Genomic DNA, 19,663 nt, shown 5'->3' with positions numbered 1-19,663 from the left:
GACGGAGGGGCGGGCACATGTGGTTAGTCTAGAAAATCCATGGAAGGAGGAGGCAACAAGTGCCCTCGGTTTAAAGGACGAGTGGAAGTTTGTCAAGGAGTTTCAGGTTTTCCTAAGGTGACTCTGGTACTTGGAAAACGCGTTAGGGCAAGAGAGAGACGGAGAGAGAAGCACTGAACGGCTGTTTCAGTGGCCAAAGTGAAAACTGCCTAAGTTCTTTGGGGGCAGAAGAAGGCGCTGGAGATTGCTGAGGGTGGCTGCACGGTACCCAGCTGATGGAAGCAGGTGGGAAGGGCGAGTCCAGCTAGACGCCAAGGTGCCCGCATGGCAGCTGACTTTGGGAAGACAGAGCAGCAGGCTGGGGAAACGCTCTGATTCTGGACGTGCCAGATGGATGGGGCCCCTCAGTAGTCACAGGGAGATGCGTCCAGGGAAGTATGATGGCTATTTTGGGTCCTGGTTCTCCCACTGCCTAAAGGCACAGCCGGGACCACATATGTAAACTGAGGCTGAGGAGTAAATAAAAAGAGATGTGCCTGGTTCACCAGGCTTGCAAGGGAGACAACCCAGCCTGTGACTTGGAGCCTGACTTTCAGCTTCTTCTGAACAACACTGTGTGATCCAAGGCGCTGACGTGAAGCCAGCCGGACATAAAGCACTGCATTTTGAGCACACTGTGAGAGCCATCACACGCCCCAGCGAGCTGGCTGCCCCGAGTTTGCCTGAGTTTCCGTGTGGGCGTGGTGGCTCCATGGGGCCCCCGGCGGTGGGCGTGTGCATCTCCACTGTCGTTTCACAGCCCGGGAAGCTCAGGTCCCTGAAGGTGGGATGATGTATCCACGGTGGCAGAGCGTGGGTCAGTCGGAGCCACACCGAGCACCGGGGACTCTGCGATCTGATTCAAAGAAAATTAAAAACGGAGGCCTCCGCTCTGCAGTCCACTGAGCCCCGCCAACACCGTCAAGGTTGGAGAAATCAGAGATTTCGGGTTTTCTTCCAGTCCAGGAAACACACAATGCCTGGGAGCCGAACTCACCTGCTTTTAACTCTTCACTGCTACACCCAGGGGATTGGAGAAAGGAATGTTCTAAATCCATTTCCCCTTCAATGAACTCAAGGAGCTGGCGACATCTTGCTAAGGAAACTGTGGCAGGGCCCGGGTATTTATAGGAGCAGCAGACAAGCACAGCATCCGCTGGAGATGCTGGGACCACGCTCTTCTGCAAAACTGCATGAAGCCGTGGGGAGAAGTGTTACTACAAAGCCCAGCAGAGATGCCGGGAAGCAAATAAAGCTGGTGCCAGCTGACAGAGCAGCCTGAGCTTCAGCGCAGGTTTTTATTTCTTTGGAAATGTAGAGTAATAATTCTGTAAGCCAAGTCCCTACACATAAAACTTCTATTTTCAAGAGAAAAAGACTAACCAAAAAATGCAGTCTGCAGCCCGTGGCTTTAATCCTTCATCACCGCGAGCCACACAGATGTGGCCAGTGGCTTTCGGTGGCACGCCTGGCAGCACGGCTTCAGTTACCACGGAGCTCTCAACGCAAGCATTTTGTTGGATGGATGCAGGCAGGGGAAGGAGAGAGATAAAACATAAACAATGATAGCTCCCGGGGATTTATATCTTGTCAACAGCCCCAGCAGTCCTGGGGCCGCTCTGGATCACCCGGCACAGTCTGCAGTCTGCGCTGTACCTCAGGCACTAAAGGAGAGAACAGCCAGCTTAGCGGAGGCTGGCCTGGCTCCAGTCCCTTCACACTCAGGCTCGGACTCTCCAGAGTCAGGACTTTTTCCAGGCTGCTTCTCCTCGGAGGTGCAAGTGTTCCGCATGATGCGTGTGTCCCCTCGACGGTGCGCTACAAACGCCAGATCTGGCCTGCAGGAGGCGGACGGTACCACCAGCAGCCTCCAGCCTCGTGTGCGGCCGGACGCTGAGACCCTGGGCATTGCAGGAAGCTGTGCCAAGCCCCAGCCGAGCCCTAACAGATGAGGACAAGGTCTAGAGGCCAGACTTGGAACACACACGCTCCTGTCTGCCTGTTCAATGAGGGCTAAGTCTCTGAGCTGGAACTGCTCTGGGAAGGCAGGTCCAAACCGCAGAGGGCAGGTGCACTGCCCTCGACTGAGCTTAGAAGCAGCATCATGCAGAAAACCACAGCAGGGCCTGCAGCCCACAGGAAAAGTGGGAAGGGAATCACAAGACTCCCGGTTCGAAGAGCACAACTGGCCGCACCCTGCTGACCCCGCCCATCTTGCAGACTCTTCCAGAAAAGGGGAAGCCAGGAGTAGAAGCGGGGGAGGCAGGCCGCAAACAGATCCTGGTGTGTGTTTTACGACAAAAGTTTCAGCATCTTCTTCGATTAAGTTCTGAGAGAAGGGAGCCGGGCCACAGATTCCACCGAGAGTGGGTCCCATAGCGCTGCCTGCGGGAGAAGCCCTGTTTACCGGCAGTAAGGAGGGGCTCGATGGGAGGGAAGAGCAAGGGGGCACAGCCAACATCACCGACCAAGACACAGCAGCCCAGGGCAATGGGGACGAAAGCCGAGACGGGACTTGTCTTTTACGGCTCACGCGTTAATTCTGTAAGTATTACGTAGGCAACTGCCGCGACTCAGGCCGTGCTGTAGGTGCTGGGAGCAGAGACGGGACAAGAGTCACCCCGTCACAGCAGCTGCATTCGGGGGACGGAGGCAAAATGACACAGAGACAAATGCAATCATCTGTAGTGAGTGCCAAGAAGGGAGAAAGGAGCCGAGTGGGGGAGCTTGCAGAAGGTGCTAGAGAGTAAGGAGGTCATGTGGGCCTGGGGACAGAGGGGCAAGGAGTGGCCAGGACACGTGCTCCAGACAGGGGAGAAAGCGACAGCCCTGAAGACGGTGACGGTGCCCACAGGCACCGTCTGCCGGGCAGCTGCAGCCAACCCCGCCAACACGCCCCCCGTGTCCCTCCGATCAGTGTGGAAGCCCAAATCGAGGGCCATCGCTTCTCCCCGAGGCAGCACCCACCCCCCATCCCCCGCTCCCAGGCCCTATCTGGACAGCTCGCTGTGTTAAACAGGGAGGGGCTCTGGGCACAGAGTCCAAGTGCCCTAGACTGTCCCCCGCTGGCTTCTGTCCAAGTCCTCTGTGCGGACCAGGGCAGCAGGTGCTGCTTTATTCTGGCCATTTGGCTGCTAAGACTGAAGGGACCTTTGCTCTGTGTCAGCTAGAGTCGGCCAGACTATTAACCTTCGGACACTGCCCTCTCCAGCCGGCTGTCTGCTTCACATTGACCCGGTGACTTGGTGTGCTCCGCCCTAAAGGAGAAAAGTCCCCCAGTGGAAAACACTGGACAGAGCCACGTTATTCCTACCTGATAGCAGGGCACAGCATCCCCTGGTACCCGGACATCACCTGACAAGCAGGTGCACTGCAACTTGGGGTTACAGACCGGGAGGGAGGTGCGGGGCTCAAGGTCACCTCACTGCAGGCATCTCCCAGCAGGTGCTCACGGCCACTCACACTCCCTCCACAAAGAAACCAGCTCCTGGTGGCAGCTTCTCAGTCGTGGGGGAGTGCAGATAGGAATCAACAGACAGATGAAGTCGAGTCATTTTGTTAAACAAGAACTCAGATTAGAGTACGCTGTGATTACAGTGGTGGTTCTGCGGTGTGATAAATTGGTTAATAACAGGATTCCCAATGTAGGAGCTTAATGGGAATTCAATAATTACAGGTACCCAGAATTGTACTGTTAGCCCAGGAAATGCTAGCACCCACCCTCTGACCTAATAACACAAAACCTATCTGGGCCTACTGAGATGGTTATGATCTGGAGAACATGCTTTCAATACTAACCAAGCACCTTGACAAAATTACTCTTTTGTACCTAAAATACCACATTGGATGCTATACTGTCTTACAGACTCAATGGCAAGGCTCTTATTTTCCTTGTTAAATGGCCAAGTTGAAGAATTCTTGAATAGGTGCTTCTTAATCATTGTTAGCTCTTGTCCCCATTATACAATTAGTGATCAACAAATGATAAGGAGAAAATAATATCTGAATTGCATCTTATAGTTTAAGAAACTCTTTCTTTCAGGACAGGGGGAGTGGGGAGGATCCTTACCATTTTTCAGTAAGATACCAGGACAGTAATTATTATACCCCTTCAAGTGAAGGAAACCGAACCTTAAAGAGGTTAAGGGATTTATCTGAGCCCCCACTCACCCCCTCCCCACTCCGCAGCATCAGATGAAAAAGCCAGGAGGGAAATCCCTGTTCTTCCCACTGAAACGATAACTGAGGCTCGTGTTTCACAAAGGCAGCATGTCCTGAGATGTGCACTTTTCGCAACTGTCCCCATGAGGAAGCATGACTACATTATCCCGTTCTAGATTAGCAAGTTATGAGTTCACGGGGTTTTGTTCTATTTCCTATAAACTGCAGCATAACTCAGAGGACCTTTGAAATGAGGGGGGGGAAATAGTTTTTGTTTTGGGAACAGGGGGAGAACTAGCCATAAACTTCTCTGACAATATTTTTAATTTTTTCACTAATACAGTCTTTGATGATACGAAAAATGGAACAGTGGATTTAAAGCATGACACGGTCCATTAGATGGGTCTTGAACTTGTTTTTAAAACTCCAGATAATACAGCTTTGCTGTTTTTGTCTTTTCAAAATGTCAAAATGTAGCTAGGATTAATGGTTCTCTAAATCAATAGGATATCATGTTTGTAAATGGTTTACGGTTCCACCGGACGTAAAATGTTGAGCTCAAGTATTATCATCACTGCTGAGCCTTTAGTGAAATCTACTGACATTTCGACTGGCACCCAGCGCAGAATGGAAGCAGCACAGCGGGGACATCTCCGGAGGCCTGGCGTGAGGCAGCACCCAGGTTCAAATCCTAGGGGTACAGGCAAGGGAACCAAAAGGGAGGCGAGGCCCATTGCCCCTGGGCTGATCACAGAAGAGTGACACTGGAGCAGGGGGGTCCTACCCAAAGTTAGGGGGTCAACAATGGTCCCTTCCAAAGCCATGAATGGATGGGAGGACTCTAGGCCAAATGCAGCATTGTCAGGAGAAATTTCATAAGACACAAGAAAACCAGCTTTATCCCTGTCGTTCTAACACAAACCCTATCACTACTGGCAAATGTCCTTCCCCATGGCTGCATGTTTGCATATTATGGCTTCAGCCACGTAACTACAGTTTTGTTATTTTCACCGAACACTATCTATCTTTTTGCCTGGAAAACTATCTTTGAGAACAACTGAGTGATATTCAATGGTGTTGACTTGATAAAACACACTCTCTTCCCCAATGCTGGATATTTGGGCTCTTACCAGTTTTTTAGGCAGATGAGATTTTGCAAAGGAGACCAGAAGCCAAGGTCACTTCACTTTACAACTGTTTCAGGTGAGATAAATGGTTTTCTCTGACCTTGTGAAAAGTTGCACAGAGCTTCCAAATACCTGGTGTATATGCACTAAGACGACCCCTGAACACACATATCTTCGGTTACCTCTCTGTCCCATGAAGCACATGTGTGCAGTCTATGGACAAGCAAAAGGGTTACTCACATGTCACATTTCTCATTTCAACAAACAGAGTCTATGCTTTCACACCACCTGTGTACATTAATAAAACTTCGAAAGTTGGCAATGAATGCAAATAAGTTATTTTTCAAAGAAAATGAAACTTTTTGAGATAGTTCACAGTGACCGAGCACTAAAACATATTATAGCCAATTGCTTAATACTGAACCGTCAAACGGCATTAAACACCATCCGAATGATCATTACCCTGCTGGGATGGCACCAAATTCTGCTGTCTCTAAGGGAGCTCTTTACATAGGAAAGACCAAGCACTAAATTCTTCCCTCTCTCTTCTTTCTAGTGTGGAGCTAGATTTTAAGCAGCAAGAAGACAAACTCCAGCCAGTTCTGAGGAAACTCCATCCTTTCGAGGAAACTCAGGTCGCACACTCGCCTTACTCTCAGGAGACTTACTCAACTCCCAAGCAAAAACCCAAAACTGAATCTAAAAAGCACGGACGATGGAAACTCTGGTTCCTTTAAAACTCATGGTGTTTGGAGTCCAAAGGCCGTCTTTAAAACCCACTGGAGTTCAAAGTAAATCCTTTCCCAAAACGAATAGGACGGAGTGAACGGTGGCTGACTCGGACCCCACCTGTTCTCACCCTGCTTACCAAAAAGGCCTTTGTAACAGATCAACTCACAGAAGCGAAGTAGTACATGTCACACCTTGCCTGCTGTTCCTTGCAGTTCGGGGATGTGGGATGTAAAACCGGAAACGAAACTTAACATAGTCAAAGATGATAAGTAAACATTCTATGCCCGCACCTCAGATCAGCAAGGATTACATTATCAACCTGCAGAACGGCAAGCTGTCACTCTGTAACACAGCTAAAACTCATAATTATTTTCAAGCCTTTATTTTTTTTTTAATACTGAGAAGAAAAAGTAGCCCTTACATTTGCAAAGGACTTCATTTTTATGTTTAATTTTGCAAATAAGCGGGGGGCGAGTGCAATTTTCAGCACATCAAATTCCGGAGAAAGCACAATTTTTTTCAAGTGGTCGGAGACCATGAATAATCTCTAAAATGTGACTATATGTATATTTGCCTCATGTGCTGTAGCGCTAAGCCAAGTGACATCTCAGCGTCACGCTGACACCTCAAATTCAGCGTTTGTTTCAACTCCAGACCGGTGACGTGCTTACTGCTCACCCTGCAGATGCCCGGCAGCCAGGAGTCCCCCAAAGTCAGGACATGCCTTTAATCACTGCAAGCTGACAGGGTCAGAGCTATCGGACACTAAGCTTTCGCAGATCTCATTTTTAATCTTTTGGTACCCAAAGGCCAAATGATAAATCCTGGCAAGAATTTGAAAACACACGTAGAGAGATACACAGCAGATAATACAGTCACCAATAAATCACAGGCGTTTTCTGCCACCGGAAAGTGTTTCTCTGGATCAATCTCTGAGACACTGTTCGTCACGAAAGCTTAGCCAGACATTTTATACGATTCGTTACGCTTTGTAACAACTGTAGAAGATCTGACCATCTCAAAGAGAAACCGTGTGCTTAGTTTAGCTGCTACCAACAAACCAACTAACGTCACCTACATTTAACCTATTAGTGAGTTGTACTAAATGACATACCTAGGGGAAAGCTGTGAATCAAATGTTTTTAGGTCTTTTTTAAATAAATCGTGACACTTCGAGTTCTCTTTTGATTACACATTGCAATATAAATCTTAGTTCCTTTATTTTTTCACTCATTCCTTTGCACCTTTGCAAGTATCTTTTTATAGAAATCAAAAGCCCCTAGTCTATTAAGGACTCTTGTCTATGAAGTTTTGGCTTTTCACAGTAGGACGTAGGGATCTTCTTTTGACTTTTTTTGGTTCAACTTTAATTTTGAGTCGTTTGTGAATGTACAATGAAACCGAGTCTTCTGGTCTCTGTCCAACCGTTTCTTATCTAATCTCGTGCTCACACGCACACCTCACTGACCAGATGCCAATAAGGTGGTCGGCCTTAGTGAAAGGATCTACCTGCGTTTCTCAGATTGGAGCTATTTCTTGCCACGCATTTTCCTCCTGACTCAATAGCAAATCTATTTTCGCTCTAAGTGTTTTGATTCTAGAAAGACCTTAGTGGACTTGAAAAAAAAGTGACAGGAGCATCTCATGTAAGCATTCTTTGGGGATTACTCAAGCTGTATCACAGATGTGTGCTTTAATTAAAAGAAAAACACGCATCTTTTGTGGACATGATACATGAGGATACAAATCCTTGAATATCAGTTAACAGAATTGAGAACTATTTTTGTGCAAGAGGAAGGCTAAGTTGATCCTGTACCATGAAGGAAGTGCAATTGTTTCATGTAGAGATAAAGTTTAAAAAAATGTGTTTCATGTATTTTCTACTCTTTTTAACTAAAGTTATAAAAAATGTTTGCAACAAGCTATCTCTCCTTGTGTTTTCAAAATCCCGACTATCTCAGTGAATTGAAATAAGGGTGTTAGCAGCTCTCTGCTTAGTACCATAATTCCGTCTAAACAAGAGGACATCTAGTAAACAAAGTAACATCACTGTTTGAAAGCAGTCTAGACAAAAAAAAAAGTTAATATTTTCAGGATCAAAAAGGAAACTGAAGATAAATTCCTATTTAAAAATGAAACTGTCTTCAGAATAGAAAAAAAAATATTTTCAAACTCATTTCACAGTTTAACTGCAATGTGTCCTAACAGATGATGACTCTTCTCTTAGAAAGATTTAAGTAAAATCTTTGATACAAAACCAAGGTAAAAAGTACCGTGTTCCCTCATATGTAGATGTACACATGGCATTACGTATAGAGATTAAATTATTATACTTGTCACTAAGTTCTTTATTAATTTTTAAATAAAAAAAAATCAAAGGTCATGTTTTGTGTGGCTATTAATCTTATTTCATGGTTTCAATAATTTGGTAAAAAATAAGTAATCTGAGGAAATAATAATAAAGGAAAGATGTTCAGGCTGAAGAGAACTCCATTGGGTCTTTGGGAGAGGAGAAGGGCCGTGGGCACTGCCTACTGGCCTGGTCTGGCTGGGGAGGGGGCAGGGCTGAAATCCAGCTCAGACTCAGTTGACCAGACCACGCACCCTGGCATGGGCTTCAGCTGCCAGGAGAACAGGATGGCTTTTAAGGGCGAAGGGCACAGTCCACAGCAGGATCTGGCTGAGGTCTAATTTTTGTTTTTATTTTTTATTTTTATTTTTTTTGCGGCACGCGGGCCTCTCACTGTTGTGGCCTCTCCCGTTGCGGAGCACAGGCTCCGGACGCGCAGGCTCAGCGGCCACGGCTCACGGACCCAGCCGCTCCGCGGCATGTGGGATCCTCCCGGACTGGGGCACGCCCTGCATCGGCAGGCGGACTCTCAACCACTGCGCCACCAGGGAAGCCCAGGTCTAATTTTTAAAGAACCTCCGGGGGACAACTGAACTCATCAGTGTTTCCAGGGCAAACCCTGCCATGCCCCCCTGGAGACAGATTCTCTCTAGATCATCCATCAGGCAGGTCCGCAGCCCCAGGGGGTCGGCCAACTCCTTCCTTTCTTCTTCCCTCCCCGGGGTAGGGGACCAGTGCCCCAGTGGGACTGAGCACTGGGGTGCTCAGTCTGGGTCTCCCACAGAGACCAGCGCAAACCAACCTCCTCTCCCAAGGGAGAGGGCCCCCTGGAAACTCAGGAGAGGAGAGGTCACCACCCCCTTTCCTGAGCTCTGCAATAGCAGAGTCCACTTGCAAGGTGCGGGAGCAAGGATTCGGCTGAGATGGAAGGCTCCCACTGCCTCACAAGTTCCTCTGGGGCAAGAAGTGGGTGAGTGCAGCTCAAGTATAGGATAGAGAGGAAGACCCAATGCCCGGAGCACTGGGGGAAAAAACTCCAAGTCACATTCTACAATTATCTGTGAGCCGAATACTGGTGCGGCCTCAGGGGTCCTCTCTTATCGATAACTAGATCCAACAAAGGGCATTCTGCCACACAGGTGCCCACCAGTCATTCTGAAAGTGTGCGACTAGCCTCCAAGGAGAGGTCCCAGGCCTCTGCATCTGGTCCTTCCATCTCAGACTCTCCCCCAAAGCAGAGTAAAACTGGGGAGAAAATCAAGGTGTGGGGAAACCTTGCTATCTTGGAAAGGGCACATGAAGTTGGCAGAAGTTTCCCACATCCTATGAGGTTGCCAAGGTGTCCACTGCCATGGAGACCTGAGGTGTGGCAGAAACGGCATCATCATTCACGGACCCACACCAGGCCGACTCCAATCTCAAACCGCAACAACGAGCACGCCTTGCAAAGCCATTCTCCTTAGGGTGCCGTCATAGGCGAGGCAGATACACAATCCTCAATTCCAACTCAGAAGACACACCATTAAATTCAAGCGCTTGCTCTGTGCTTCTTCTCGAAGAGAGCAAGGACAAAATACACGAAACGGGCCGTGAACTCCTCCATTCCACCCTGTCTGTGAGGGCACAACACGTTTACAAAGCCCACCACAGCTGGAATGATTCTTTGGGAGCATTTTTATCAGCGAATAAAATTTGACGTGACTAGTAAGGAAGACAAGAGTCACTGGTGCAGTGTCACCTAAAGGTAACAGCAGCTGACTCGACATTGATGTGTCTCCTTTTATCTAGAAAAGCTCTGCCACTGGCACATTTGGCATGGGATAAGTGCGCAACCAACTTATTTACAGGAAGAGAAGAACTACATGATTCAGAAATAATGTTCTGTTTTGTGAACTAGGGATAACTCGTCGTGCTATAATGTGCAGCATACGTTTTGGCAGATGAGAAGGTCATATGCAAGCAGCATAATGCCTTTTAAGGAGCTCAATAATTAATTTAAGATACGGCTTGGGATGAACATGCAGGAACTGCACAGCGTATTTTACCCAGGTAATGATATGGTTTTCATTTCCTCTGCAGTAAATCCACAGTCAGTGACCAACCTTGAAAAAATACTACAGCCACAGACACACGTGAAAGGCATATACCGCTATATACTGCTATACCGATACCATATGGAAATGAATTTATAAAGTCATCACAACTCACACGTGTACCTGTGATAGGATGATTTTCTGGAAGTCAGATGTTTCCTAAGTAGGTTTATTAACAAACATACAAGTTAGAGACACTTTTTGCAACACTCATAGAGAAAAACCAGATACTGTCCACTTGAAACTTTTATAATGCATTGCTTTCTTTTGCAAGGCAAGATTAAGAATAGCATTTTGTTAAAAGCACATTCATACATAAAGTCCATTAGAATAAATATCGCAAAACAAATGTTCGTGCGTGGGGAAATAACATCTTTGTGTAAATATTTGGTGATGAGTCTTGGTAAAAGGGAGTCTTTTACAGTATCTTTTAAATGAAGAACTATGTCAGGTCATTATAAATCACGCAGGCTCAAAGAAATCAGTGGACTTTTCACTAGCAGCATCTCTTCCCCACCAATAGTGCCACTGTCACGATGAAACACACCGCACCCGTCTACGTCCCCTACAGCTGGGGTTCGGAGTAGAAACAAAAGAACTTCCATCACTTGAGTCTAGGGAATCAGGAGGTCTGGTGGTCACAAGAACAAGTGGAGAATGCAGGAAGAATGTTTCCCTTTCCTAAGCCTACTTCTGTGGATTTTCCAAGGGAACCTTTCTTTTGAAGAAGGCCACATTTTCATTTTCGTGAATTAGTAATTTTCAGTCTTCTGGTGTGTATCCAGGCCATAGAATAACCTTTAAAAAGTCCTTCTCACTCAATTACATTTTTAAAGGACCCATTAACAGAACGTAAATCTTATTATTTGAAAGAGGCAGCAGAGGCTAATATCACAAGAGAAGGAAGGGTCACGCGTACTACTCATCCTGTCTGCTCTCAACCCAGCTTTGTTACAGCACTTACTCCAGCAAAGACACAGGCATGTGTGTGTTGGTGGGGGGGGGGGGGTCAAGGGAGGGGGAAACCATGTCACCTGCCCACCAGACAAGAGCACCTAAGCCACCATGGCCCCCTGCTCAGAACCATACACAATGACCAAGAAGGTGCCCAACGCTGATGGCCTAGAAATCTTTTCAAAGAGGAAGAGAAAAATAAAATCTGAAATCAGACCATGTAAAGCTCAGCACCCCACTCAATTATTCTATAGCATTAGACGATCCTGGAATAAAGATAAAATGGCATCTTAATTCTGTGGCAAGGTTACTGCAAGCCTTCTGTGTTAGGGCCTGCTGTAGGCAACCACGCAATCTACAGTCCTACACTTGCCAAATGGAGTTTAATTTGTTAAAAAAACTATAATACTTAGGATCATGGCATATTTTTATCCTCTGCCTGAGATGCATTCCAATAGCCCATTTCAAATATAAAGTTGAAAGGTATAAAATGAACTAAAACAAATGATATATAACCAACTGCATGGTGTTTACAAGGTACCATAGATACAGTTAAAAGATGACGCTTATACAGTACATCACAGCTTAGCCAATGGCTTGTGAAGCTCCCCACTTCTCAATTCCATATATAAACACATGGGGAAACTGTCAGGCTACAACTCATCCCCAACGAATAACTTGTTTTGATGGAAAGAGACGTCACGCTTCTACTACTGTTGACAATATCATGAAATAAATCATTAAGTGAAGCACAGCTCTTCAAAACCTTTTTAATCACTTAAATTGTTAAAGTCCATTTTCAGCGATTCTTTAGAATTTGTGAGCTGATTCACAGTTATACCATTTCCATTCCACTGATGCAAAAAAGAGGAGCAAACACATAAGGGCTGGGATCTCTGTGGTGTAACGGGATGTTACAGCTGAGCCCAAACAGGCCTATAACGATTTTCTGCTCTCTTTCCACTCTAAAAGGGCCACTGATTACGTTTTTTGGCCACCTTGTCAGGGATATTTTCTTCCCCAGATCTTCCTCTCGTCTAAATTCACCGAGCTGCAACAGTGACGTTAAGAAGCTAATGCATAAGTCTGCATGGGAGCCCACGTGGACAGCAAGGCTGAGCTCAGCAGGGCAACGTTTCAGTCTCACTGCTCTGTGGACGCCACAGAGGGGACTCGTGGTTCCTTGACGACTGAAAGAGTCTCTGAACATCTCCAGTGTGAAATGGAGAATGTCCTTCCTGGAAACATCTTAATGCTGTCATCATTCATTAAATAATTATAGTTATATTCAGTTGTTTTCTTTGTTTGTTTTTTTTCGAGATTCCTTCCCTGACAGCCTAGTTCATTTTAGGAAGGAACTTCTGGCCTCCTTGTATACACATTAGAGATGCTGGCATTGGGAGGAGTTAGCTTAGGACCAAAATCCTGTTCCTGCTTCTGGAGACTTCTGCTGGAGAAGGACAGGGCGGTGGGGGGATGCACCTGGATGTAGGCAGCTTGCTCTAGTGCCCCGTGGCCCCTGACGGTGCCCTGGACCCCGTCACCTATGCGGTAGGAGCAGGGCCACAGCTAGGTAAGACTGAGCCTGGGTCCTCACTTCATGCCCCCTTGGTAAAGGTGCAAGGGCTCTTCCCAGGCACCCCTAAGGGTTCCTTAGGACACATGGCTTCCTCCAAGCCCTTCAGGAAAGGGGCAACCGATCCGTGGTCTGGCCCGTCTTCCTCCAGGACATCCTGACATTTGGTCCACGAAAACGACTGAAGGTGGCAAAGGGCAAAAGGCGCTTATTGCCCTGGGCGGCTGCCGCACTAACTACGATGCCGAACCAGGAGGAATTCCGAGCCCTCCTCTGGGCCTCCTGGACCAGCACTGAGATCAGCACCGTGAGTCTCAGTCTCACAGAAGACACCAAGGAAAGCCAGCGCTGGCGCCAGCCCGGGCTCCCCACAAGCGCCGCCACGCTAGCTGTGGGTCTGGGACCGTTTCCCATCTCTCTGCAAGGCATTTCTGCAGCGGCCTATGCACGATGAAGCGGAGGGTTAAGTGAGGACCCTCCGTTCATTACACAGTGCCCAGCACGTCCACAAGTGCTCGGTGAGAGCAGCTATTACTTGCGCCGCTATTATCACTATGTCTGAGATGTGAGAAATTTCCCAAAGGCCTCCAGGACCACGTGGTCTGAGAGAAGTCACCACGCTCCATTCTAGAAACTATGACTGAGCTGCAAGCATGTCTTACAATCTGGCCCCAGGCTAAGGTCCCATCCAAACCGTTATGGGCTTCCTCCCCGCCCTCCTCTCCCCAGTTCAACTGCTGGCCAGGGTGGGCTTATAACCCAAGTGAACACACCGCTAACCAGAGACAGAAACATCTCATCAGTTCACTGGCCTCCACGTCGGCCATGTTCTCCATCTGCCCATCGTGAGTGCCCAACACGCTCACTGTGACTCCGTGACAGCCAGAACGTCACCTCAGCCCCGCTGCTCCAGCCTGTTCCAACAGGGGTCTTAGCAGAATGACACCAAACTTGGTTCAACTTGAAGGCACATTCATTCTTTCTACTTAAAGCCCTCTTGAGTTCCACAACGGGAGTGTTCCAGGGGCACCCAGGGCACAACCCCAAGAAGACAGGAACACCGGACCCCGGGGGTGCCCCTGGAGTCACCCCAATTCTTCCTCCACAGGGCTCAGTCTCCACCCACGTATGCAAAAGCATTTCCAGATTACAGAAAAGAATCGTTATGATGAAGAGCATGATTACAGAATAACGGAAAATCCACTGCAAGCAACGCCAATTTACAAGGAAATATTTTATTCCCTAATTTATACATGTTATAATCCAAACCTGAAAGAGATATACCTTAAAAGGGAAACTCTGCACATAACACATGCTAAAACCCTGAGACATAAACTAGACGATCTTACTGGATGCAAACATACAAAGGCAGCAGTTATTCTCCTGTGATTCACCCAAAACCACAGACCGCAGCCTTTACGGTGATGCAGCCACAGAAACCGACACAAGCCCAGTGCTCCGGTCTTGCTTTGCTGCCTGACGGAGACAGACGGGTCACTGTACTTGATCCGTTCCCAGGCTACGCAGACAGAACTAAAATCACCCAAAGAAGACCAATGTGCCTAGTCTGACTGCCAGCGAAGACTCCAACTGGATTTTCTGTTCTGTGGTTAGGAAAGCTATTTTTTTGAAATGCGAACCACCAAACTCAGTTACACGGTAACATGTACTAGAAATTAAAGAAATTAAATGGGACCTACGAATGCATCTTTTGCCCACGAAACCATATTTAAGAATAATGACGGTGAGGAGGAGAGTGGCAGACTCTGGAAAAATCACCATAATATGAAAATGCTCTGGTCTTGCTTCGGCGATAAGCTTGCTAAATTATCGTTAAAACTCTGAGAAAGAGAACAGACACCATTCCTTGTCTCGACAATCTGAACAGGACAGACACCTACAATACTTTAGAGTAGACATTAAACAGCGAAATCGGAGGGCCTCAATTCCTTTTTAAGGCCCTTCATAAAATTTTATTAATGGCATCTTAAATGTAAATACGTAGAAAGAACCTGCCAGAAGAATGAGGACTTAGAAGAACATATACATCCTTTGCTAGAAGTAAGCAATAAGAAAACTAGAACCAAATGTTGGTTTGTTACTCTTCAACTTTGACACTTACTTATGGGATCGTGGCAATGAGTACCTTTAACCTACTAGACTGTAAATAAATGCATCCCCACTGCTTGCTGTATGGTTGTACAACATGGTTAGTTTCAAAAGGCAGGTGGGAAAGAACCACATGGATTTTCGGGCTTGAGAGTGAATGACTTTCCCGGGAAAGATGCTGTCAGGCACAATGAAACCCACAAGCGTGTCACCGAGCACTTACGATGAGTTCAGAATCCCGTCCCATGGAAATGACGGTTCGGTTCACTGTCCGGAGAAGCTTCTCCATGATAATCTGGACATGCCTCTGAGTTGGTCCCTGCAGGAGGACACACCAGTGTAAATATACCACCACCTAAGACAGTCATTAACATGCCCGTCCCGCGGCTGTCACTGAATTCATTTATTCTGTAAAGAGTAAATCAATTACAACACTTAACGAGATGAAAAATGGCCCCTGTCAGAGGCAAAAGCCTTCACAAAGAAAACTCAAGGCATTTTATTAATTATAGTCCATTAATGATAATGTGTTATATAATCATAGTAATTTAATTGAAGCAAACCTTAAAAATAAAAGCAACTCTGTTTAAACAATATAATGTTTATGATCCCTGATTAGCTCACCAGTGAGTTTTCTAAAGACACTTGGCCACTTGTAAATGGAAGGCTGACAGATAACAACCATAGATGGCTCTGCATGTCAGGTCCCAATAATGTGGGCACAATCACATGGAATTGAATGTTTACTTAAAATTCAGAGTGCCACAGAACCTTCTATCAGTAAGAATTTGCTCCTTTATTTTGTGTGTGATGGGACTGCCGATTCTTCTTCATGAACTTTGAACGTGTTTAAATGGGCTTTCTAGATGCTTCCGCACAGGCCAGGCAGGCACTACCTCCTCTGTGAGGCTTGGCCACACAACCTCTTTACTCCCAACCTTTCATCTGATAAGAAAAGGAAAAGGCCTGGCATGGGACCCCTGGAGGCTGGCCTTTGGGTTAAGGCTTCCAACACCTTTCAAAGGCAAAGCCCGGGAAGAGCGGATGCAGCCACCATCCCAATGAATTACTTTACCTTATCTCCTTCTTCAAGGGCAACACCCAGGCTCTGAGAGAATGAGCAGGTGCAGCAAGGAAGTGGGCAGGACAGGTGCGTGCATGCGCGTGCACGTGCACGTGTGTGTGTGTGTGTGTGTGTGGACTGGGGAGGTGGCAGGAGGTCACGTGGGGAAGAGCTAAGAGCAAATCCTGCCGACTTAAAATCCTGGCCCATCTGGCCACTGCTAGAGGCAGACACACTGCTAGAGGCAGAGACAGACATGGCCCTGTACACCTGTCCAGACACACCTGGAGAACCAATGTCTTTACATATGTGTGCACACGTGTGCCCAAATGAATGTGCTGGGTACAATGGGGTCGCGGAAGCACAGGGTCAGATGTTTCCATATGTGCTTGCACCAGCTTTTGATTAAGACAGAAGGTCCGTGGAATAAGCATACAATTGAGAAATGCAAAAGGAAATACCATTTTAAAAAAACACTGCCAAGAAAGCACAGGAAAAAACTGCCTGTGGGGGGAGGAACCCAGGAAAAGGGGCAGAGAACTGCTCTTCTCAAAACTCTCAGACGCACTTAAAACAACCAACAACTACTATGTGCGTGTATAAAATAATAATATTATCTATTTATTAAATATAAAATAATAATTGAAAGAAAGCAGGCAATTAGCCTCCTGTTGTTTATTTCTAATTTTTAATATCAAAGCCTTTGACCTTAAATATCAAATCTAAGTCTTGGGAGTCACTTAGCTGAGAAGTCATAGGAAACAAACATAAAACAGTATCTTCAGTGCTGAAAAGCACACATGGTAATATAATCATCATGCTTTACACATAAATAAAAAATAATTTGAGGATGCAACTCTAGAGAGAGAAAAAGAAAGGATAACCCTTAAAATTCAGGCCATGTTTTTTTTTTTTGCTGTACGCGGGCCTCTCACTGCTGTGGCCTCCCCCGTTGCGGAGCACAGGCTCCGGACGCGCAGGCTCAGCGGCCATGGCTCACGGGCCCAGCCGCTCCACGGCACGTGGGATCCTCCCATACCGGGGCACGAACCCGTGTCCCCTGCATCGGCAGGCTGACTCCCAACCACTGCACCACCAGGGAAGCCCCCGGCCATACTTTTTTAACTGAATCAAATATGACTTGGTCCTGGGAGGCTGGGGCCCCTGGGGATCGCAGGCCCACACTTGCTGCAGGGTCCACAGAGGTAGCCCCGCCATTACTCACCACGTCCTTCCTGTACAGAACCTCCAGGATGTTGCTGAGCAGCTGGCAGCAGGCCTCCAGATCTTCCTGTCTCTCCAGATGGTACTTGAGCTGATCCGTCATCATGGGAAGCAGGATCTCTCTGCAGTCTGCAGGGGACACCGGGTTGCCAGTCAGCAGGAGACCCACCAAGATGCAACTCTGCTTGCTAGAAGCTTGTTTTCCTAGCTTGTGACATTGCACGTTACATTTACATTGCAATGTGAAACTGACATCTGGAGGGGGTCAGACTACTTGACTGGGAGGAAATCACTTGTTTTCTTATAAAATAATTCACTCACGTGTGCATGCATATGTGTGTGTGTCACCATGTAAATATACAACGACAGTTCACAAACAAACATATAAATACATATTCACATACATCCAACAGTACGTACATAGACACAAATGCAAACAAGCATGCTGGGGTTTTAACTAATTTCTGTGCTGAACTGTACATTTACTGATTTACAACTTTAGAAGAAATACTTGTTACAACAAAAATGATTTGAATTGCAGCTCTTCTTATTATTTCCTAGGAAGACCAGAGCATGGCTCCTTCCTGCTCCCATATACCTCCCGAAGTTTCCTGAGCTTGGCCGGTTCATAGCTTACTAAATTCCCCACTTCATGTTTACCCACTCAGGGACAACTTTCTGCTGGGCTCACATCTGCAGAGGGACAGTCTGCAGGGGGCTGAGAGCTCAGGCTCTGGAGTGAGGTTGCCTGGGTTTAAATTCCGTTGGCTTCCTTGCAAGGTTATCTCGGGCAGAGCTAGTTACCTCTCTGAGCCTCGGTTTCCTCATTGCTAACATGGGCACAGTGGCACTAGCTACTCACAGGTTTGAGGTACAATGTACTCCTGCAAGGTGAGGCAAGAAGGCCTGGGCCTGGCACAGGTGAGATGCTCAGGACAGGGTACTTGCTCTTATGATGTGATACAGATACTGGTGAAGAGCCCCAGCCCCTCTTTGGTCTCCCAGACCCCTGGGCTAATGAGGGAGGGGGCGGCGGGGAGCAGGTATTGACCTTGGAGGTGAAAGTTAGGCAGGTAATACATTCACCTGCTGGGAAGAGGAATCAGAATTTCCCACAAAGTGGGGGGGGACCATCCAGGAAAAGGAACCCTATTCACCAAGTCAAGTAGACAGGAGCAGATGACATATCCACAGAGCCACATGCACAGTTCAGGAGGGTGGGGAGAGGAGAAGCAGAATAAAAGACCAGACGGGCAGTTGGATTTCATCCTGAACATGATGGGTGAGACAGAAAGAGGTGGAGAACTAGAAGATGCTGACAGGGAAGGGACATGATCAGATCAAAAGGCCAGAGACAGCAGCCGTGATGGCGCCAGGTAGGGCAGTGGAGATGGGAGGCTCATTACTGGACAGGTTAGCTAATGCAATAGTCCAGGCAAGAAACAGTAAAGGCCTGACCTCCTGCTTCAGTGGCAAGTTTGAAAGAAGAGGCCTTGAACAAAAGCAAACTGGAGGCAGGCTGACCACAGTGGCAGGTGATGAAGTGGAGAGGAGGGGGGGGGGCTAAAGGAGAGTCAAACACAGCACCCAGCGTTTGCGTGACAAGTTCATCCAAGGCACCGTGTGATGCCATGCAAGGAGAGGAAACTGGGGACAGAAGGGTGCTTAAGGGCAGAGAAAAGGACCAGGTTCTGGACACGTTGAATTTGAGTTGCTGCTGGACCTCCAAGCGGCCTCATCTAGTAGGCACATGGAGAGAGGGTTCTAGACCTTAGAGATTTCCAGCCTTACAGACTGAAGAAGCAACAGCCCTAGACCATAATAAATGCCAAGTATGTGAATAAGACCATCGAAGAGGAATGTGTAGAATGAGAAGGGAAAACTGTGAACAGCAGTCAGGATGTTGGTATTAGAACAGAAGACGGAGCGAGGAAAGATGTGGGCTGACGCAGAGATGAATGACATCACCCAAACCAAGGGAGGGCAGGTGGCCAGCGTGGCCAAATATGGTGGCAAGAACGGGTAGAAAAGCACAGCCCTGGGATGTGACAATAAAAAGCACACCGAGGAGAATTCCCTGGCGGTCCAGTGGTTAAGAGTCCACGCTGCCAATGCAGGGGCACAGGTTCGATCTCTGGTCAGGGAACTAACTATTCCACGTGCCGTGCAGTGCAGCCCAAAGATCGAAAAAAAATAAAATTAAAGAAGAAATAAATAAAAGCAGATGGAGTCCTT

General features: G+C 47.3%; 2 protein-coding genes across 3 annotated transcripts in view; one reads left to right on the top strand and one right to left on the bottom strand.

The window, feature by feature from the left end:
• INSYN2A (inhibitory synaptic factor 2A) overlaps nucleotides 1-8,844 on the top strand; it is a 62,300-nt gene extending 53,456 nt beyond the window's left edge. Inside the window, exon 4 of the mRNA XM_027112939.1 lies at nucleotides 5,884-8,844. Within this exon, the coding sequence (XP_026968740.1) occupies nucleotides 5,884-6,064 (181 nt within the window). The 3' untranslated portion in view covers nucleotides 6,065-8,844. The remainder of the gene's footprint in view (nucleotides 1-5,883) is intronic.
• Nucleotides 1-19,663, bottom strand: part of DOCK1 (dedicator of cytokinesis 1) — a 542,215-nt gene that overhangs the window by 310,812 nt on the left and 211,740 nt on the right. For both annotated transcript variants that reach the window (XM_027112936.1, XM_027112937.1), the window contains exons 26-27: nucleotides 17,430-17,557; nucleotides 15,365-15,460 (exon numbers count right to left, since the gene is read on the bottom strand). In XM_027112936.1, the coding sequence (XP_026968737.1) occupies nucleotides 15,365-15,460; nucleotides 17,430-17,557 (224 nt within the window). The remainder of the gene's footprint in view (nucleotides 1-15,364; nucleotides 15,461-17,429; nucleotides 17,558-19,663) is intronic.

The sequence above is a fragment of the Aethalodelphis obliquidens genome, unplaced genomic scaffold (genome assembly GCF_003676395.1).
Source record: "Aethalodelphis obliquidens isolate GAN/ISIS:26980383/991018 unplaced genomic scaffold, ASM367639v1 scaffold11, whole genome shotgun sequence".
Taxonomy (NCBI): domain Eukaryota; kingdom Metazoa; phylum Chordata; class Mammalia; order Artiodactyla; family Delphinidae; genus Aethalodelphis; species Aethalodelphis obliquidens.
This window is presented reverse-complemented; position numbering and strand designations above follow the sequence as displayed.